The following is a 6,000-nucleotide window of genomic DNA, read 5'->3' on the forward strand; positions in this document are numbered from 1 at the left end:
AGGTTTGGGGTAGGTAATGGAAAGTTACAGTTAGGGGCCGTTTTTTGGACAGGGGAAGAATGTCACAAGGTGCATAGTCATGAAGTGGGGGGAGGTCACAAGGCATGATATCACAAGGTTGATTGATTAGTTAGGGCAGGGCAGGAACATATCACAATGGTGGAATGCTGCAAGGTCGGTTAATCAGTTAAGGCAGGAACTAGCTGTTTCTTCTTCTTGAGTGGTTCTCCTGTTGCTCCAGGCTTTGTGACTCCAGGAGGCCTGTATGTGTGGGTCACAGGGGTCACAATGGCTCGACCGTGGTGTAGCCTGCTCAGAGGACCTTACAGTATGGAGTTCAGCTAATAGCTGTGTACCAGTGCTGGTTCACTAGTTGTGACAAATGTATCATAGTAATGTAAGAGGTTAGCAATAGGGGAAACTAGGCATGAGGTAGATGGGAACTCTATATTATCTTTGCAACTTTTCTGTAAACCTAGAACTATTCTAAAATTAAAAAGTTTATTTGGCTGGGCACGGTGGCTCACGCCTGTAATCTCAAGACTTTGGGAGGCCAAGGCCGGCGGATCACCTGAGGTCAGGAGTTTGTGACCAGCCTGGCCAATATGGCAAAACCCCATCTCTACTGAAAATACAAAAATTGGCCTGGCATGGTGGTGTGCGCCTGTAATCCCAGCTACCCAGGAGGCTGAGGCAGGAGAATCGCTGGAAGCCGGGCAGCAGAGGCTGCAGTGAGCTGAGATTGTGCCACTGCACCCCAGCCTGGGCGACAAAGCAAGACTCTATCTCAAAAACAGAAAACAAAAAAATGTTTATTTAAATAGAAAAATAGGAAGAAAGAACTTTTATCTTAACATCACACAAATCACAACTTTGGCATAAGTCTAGTGACTAGGCCACATGATCATAACCAAGCAACAATCAGTCAGATGTCAGTCTAATCATAGGTCCTGTTATTTTCAGTAAAGGGGAAAAAATCATGAAAGTTGAAACTGCAAGTCAAAGTATGTAAAATCATAAAAATGGAGTAGCATGTGGCATGGAGCTCCTATAGTCCCAGCTACTGAGGAGGCTGAAGTGGGAGGATTGCTCGAGCTCAGGAGTTTGAGGTTACAGTGAGCTATGATCATGCCACTGCACTCCATTCTGGGTGACAGAGCAAGACCTTGTCTCAAATAAATAAATAAATAAAATGAAACTGATAAGACAGCAAAGTTTAGGTGAGGTGTTGTGGAAAATAGGAAGCCATTGCTAATTTCTTGAGTGAGGAAATAATGTCGCGAAAGCAACAATTTAGGGATTTATTCCATCGGCAGCCTGCCAAATGGATTGAAGTTGGGAAAAATCTGAGGCCAGGGGATCAGCAATAAGTGGCATGTACTAAAATCTCAAGACTAAAACCCTAAAATGAAACTTTTGGTAAGGGTTTCGAGCAACGTTATTCTTAGTGCCACATGTGACCTGTTTTAAGCACCTGCAGACAAGCATAGCCTCTTGTGGAGACAGATGTATCAGATCTTCACCTGACTTCTTTAGATATCTGAATCATAGAACTATTTCATACCCCCTTCTTCCAAGTCCAAGCTCTCCTGGCATCTTGTGGTTAGGACTGTATCTTGTTACTTCTGCTTATCCTGCAGTGGCTCTGGGCTTATTTGATAATCAAACTGAGCCTACCCTTATTTTTAATTTTTAACCCATCCTAATGGGGCTTTTTTATTTGGAAATGATTTTAAACTTACAGAAATGCTGCAAGAATAAGAATGGTACATAGAACACCATGCTACATATTGTTACACCTTTGTTAAACATGTATTTTACCCCATATGCTCATCCATTCTCTCTCTATATCTATCTAGATCTCGATATCTATCTATAGATATATCTATATCTATGTCTATAGATAGATATCTAGATATATCTAGCTATTGAGATCTATAGATAGATATCTAGATATATCTAGCTATTGAGATCTATAGCTAGATATAGATCTCTATAGCTAGATATAGATATATCTAGCTATTGAGATCTAGATAGATAGTTTTCTAGATAAGTATCTAGATAGATTGATATAGATATATACAGAGAATACTAGGTCCATACTCTCTCTCTATATATATATACACACATATCTATTAGGTATATAGTATATACCTAATACTTTTGGATCATTTGAGAATAATGTATATACATCATTGCCCTTTAGTCCTAAATACTTCAATGTGTATTTCCTAGGAATAAGAATATCCATTTAAAAGAACCACATTATACTTCTTACCTTCAGTTCATTTACTTAGTCACTATTTCTTGAATTGAACCAAACTATTAGAACACCCATTATCCTGGTCTGACCTGACCCACTGCTAACAGAATTACAGGAGTGAAAAATTCAAAGTTTCATTTGCATTTCAGGTTTTGGTCTTTGAGAGTACCATAGAATCAAGTTTTGCAGATCAGCTTTGAATTTGACTCATCATGGGTTTGTTTGATTCAGTTCAACTATTCTAAAAACCTCTTTGTCAAAGAATAATACTAATGCCAACAATGGCAAACACTAATCTAGCCTTCCTCGATATGTGTCAGACAGTGTTTTAAGTACCTTGTATTTACCAATGCATTTAATCCTTACAACAACCTTAAGGAAACCATAATTATCTCAATTTTATACATTGGGAAATGTAGGCACAGATTTTAAATAACTTGTGCATGAATACACAGTTGATATGGGGATCTCTGGGATATCTTTTTAAATTTGTTAATCTGTTTGTGTGTGTGTGTGTGTGTGTAGCCTTCTTACATTTCATAATGTTTTCTTTAAAGACGATCCCACACTATTTCTAGTTATTGATTACTTCTCATTGTGTCATGTTCCCCTAGGACAGAAGCATTCATTTTCTTGATGTGTTGATTTTTCAGCTGAAGAAAAGGTGACTGGTCTCATGAGCCCGGAAGAATGAACTCAGAGGAGGTTGTTTACATGAGGTTCTCCCACTCAACAGCTGTTGAGAGTCTGCGATTATGAAGAGCGGGATCTTATTACTTCAATGAAAGCGTGTAACAAGGTTCTCAAACCACCAACAGCCAAGTGGATTTGGTACAGTGCGGCTGTCTAATAAATAATCAAGAGCATTTGATAGAAATCTGTCTTGCAGCACTGTCTTCACATTTAATGTTGCTTTCTCTTCTAGCCTCGGGGATGTTTAAATGATTCCCTTTTCTCACTCTAGTGCCGATACTGGCCTGAAGGCTAGATCCCCAGCGATATTCTTGTTCAGGCTGGGTCTGTTGACTTTGACTCTGCTATTTATAGAGCCAATGTGGGTTAATAACTACTATTTATTGAGTGCCCGTTCCATGCCAAGTATTAGGCTGGGTGCTTTACATACGTTTAATCCTCACAATAGCCCTGTAAGGTTGCACCTATTATCTCCACTTTGACCACGAAGAAACGGAGACTCAGAGAGTTTGTATGCGATGTGTAAGATCACACAGTTGTCAGAGTCAGGATTCAAATCTAGTTCTAACTCCAAAGCTCTCCACACTAACATTGTTTTGCTTATTATTGCTCCAAAGATAATTACCCCAATGCCTTATCAATGCTATACTTCCTCTCATGATGGCAGTGTAGGTATGTGGGAAGTATCTGAGATGGAGGACCAGGGAGTCTTTAGAGGCAGAAAAGAATCACAGAATCATCTTCTTAAAAAAAACACAATATTCTTTGAGATCAGGAGTTGATAAAATATGGCCTCCAGCTATTTTTGTAAATCAAGTTTTACTGGGAACACAGCCACACCCAATCCTTCATGTCTATGGCTGCTTCTGCCCTACAGTGATTGAGTTGCATAGTTGTCACAGATTCCATATGGCTCCCAAAGCTTAAAATGTTGACTATTTGGCCCTTTCATAAAAAGTGTGCCAACCTCTGTTTTAGATGACTTTGGAAGAAAGTCAACCATCTTCATTCAGGCCAATGTATTATTTTTTCCATTTGACTGAAAAAGTACTTAAAGATTTATAATGCTAAGGTAACTACTGCATTCTAATGGTGGTGGTGGTGGTGGTTGTGGTGACGGAGTGGGAGGTGAGCGGGGCTGTAGGGATCTAACCAGGAAAGGGAAGCGGCAGGGAATAGGAGAGGGCTGGGCCTCTGGATCCTCAGTCAACTCCTCACCCCAGACTCCTCCCACTCATGTCCTTCCTATTTCTCCTGCCAAATCAACTGTCCTAAAATAACTCATTGCTCATAAACATGCAAGTGGCTTCCCCCACACAACATGCTCAGAAACCAACACCTTGGCCTGGAATTCAGAGACCATTACAGTTTGACCCCTATTAATCTCTCTCTCCACCCACTTTTTCCCTTTTCCTTCTTTTTTCATCATGAGGAAATCATGCCAAATTTGAGTTTATATATCAAAGCCAATTTGCTTGTCTTTGATTCACTTTTATGTAGCAGAAAAATAAACATATACTACTTGTAGGTGTTTGTTTTAGTCCTTTTTGGTGGCTGTAACAAAATACCACAGACTGGGTGGCTTAGAAAAAACAGAAATTTATTTCTCACAGGTCTGGAGGCTGGGAAGTTCAAGATCAAGGTGCTGGCAGATTCAGCGTCTTGTAAAGGGCTGCCTCCTGGTTCACAGATGGAACCTTCTCACTGCATGCATCCCCACCTGGTGGAAGGACTGAGGGGTTTCTCTCAGGACTCTTCCATTCATGCCATTCATGAGGGCTCTGCCTCTGACCTAATCACTTTCCAAAGGCCCCACTTCCTATTATTATCATCTTGGGGGTTAAGATTTCAACAAATGGATTTTGTGGAGACCCAAACATTTGAACCGAAACAGTGTTGTGGCCAAGCGCGGTGGCTCACGCCTGTAATCCCAGCACTTTGGGAGGCTGAGGTGGGCAGATCACTTGAGGTCAGGAGTTCAAGACCATCCTGGCCAATATGGCGAAACCCCGTCTCTACTAAAAATACAAAAATTAGCTGGGTGTGGTGGTGGGCACCTGTATTCCTAGCTACTCAGGAGGCTGAGACGGGGGAGAATCACTTGAACCTGGGAGCCAGAGGTTGCAGTGAGCCAAGATCACACCATTGCACCCCAACCCTGGGCGACAGAGAAAGACTCCATCTCAAAACAAAAACAACACAAAAAAAACAGTGTTGTATTTGATCACAGGAAGCCAGGCTGAGCTTTCATATATGATGTCACTTCACCTGAGCTAAAAGGTATAAACAAAATAAAAACTTATAAATGCATTGGTTACTTTTCTATAGTAGGCATTATCCAATTGTATTTAGAAAAATTATTCTAGGTATTTTTCGGCCGGGTGTGGTGGCTCATGCCTGTAATCCCAGCACTTTGGGAGGCCGAGGTGGGCAAATCATGAGGTCAGCAGTTCGAGACCAGCCTGGCCAACATGGTGAAACCCTGTCTCTACTAAAAATACAAAAAAAAATTTGCCAGGCATGGTGGCAGCCACCTGTAATCCCAGCTACACGGGAGGCTGAGGCAGGAGAATTGCTTGAACCTGCAAGGCGGAGGTTGCAGTGAGCTAAGACCACGCCATTGCACTCCAGCCTGGGTGACAGAGCGAGACTCTGTCTCAAAAGAAAAAGAAAAATTATTCTAGCTATTTAAAAAATTTGTAATATTATAAACTCTCTCACTACTATGTATTTTTCTTAAAAATACTTTTCATGGCTGTAGAACATTTCATCTCCTGTATGTTCTAAAGTCCTCCTAATGCTTCCCAATATTTGGGCACCGAAGGTTGCACTTTCCACTCATTTCATCCCCTACCTCCATTTCTTGGGATTGTTCTTCCATTGTTGCCCATCGTTGCTCAGGCTGTTTCTTTGGCTTAGAAAGGATCCAATCTTCCCTTTCTATCTCCTTGTCTTAAGTCCTTCCCTTCTAGCATAAGTCCTATCACCTTTCTCCCTCAAACTCTTTGTTATGGAAAAGTACAGATTGACCTTCATAATGAAGG

General features: G+C 41.1%; 1 protein-coding gene across 1 annotated transcript in view; it reads left to right on the top strand.

Moving 5' to 3' along the window:
• The window catches only part of SLC44A1 (solute carrier family 44 member 1), a 199,439-nt gene extending 196,299 nt beyond the window's left edge, over positions 1 to 3,140 (top strand). The window contains exon 16 of the mRNA XM_054501835.2: positions 2,917 to 3,140. Coding sequence (XP_054357810.1) covers positions 2,917 to 2,931 — 15 coding nt within the window. The 3' untranslated portion in view covers positions 2,932 to 3,140. The remainder of the gene's footprint in view (positions 1 to 2,916) is intronic.
• The last annotated feature ends 2,860 nt before the right edge of the window (positions 3,141 to 6,000 follow it).

The sequence above is a fragment of the Pongo pygmaeus genome, chromosome 13, assembly GCF_028885625.2.
Source record: "Pongo pygmaeus isolate AG05252 chromosome 13, NHGRI_mPonPyg2-v2.0_pri, whole genome shotgun sequence".
Classification (NCBI taxonomy): Eukaryota; Metazoa; Chordata; class Mammalia; order Primates; family Hominidae; genus Pongo; species Pongo pygmaeus.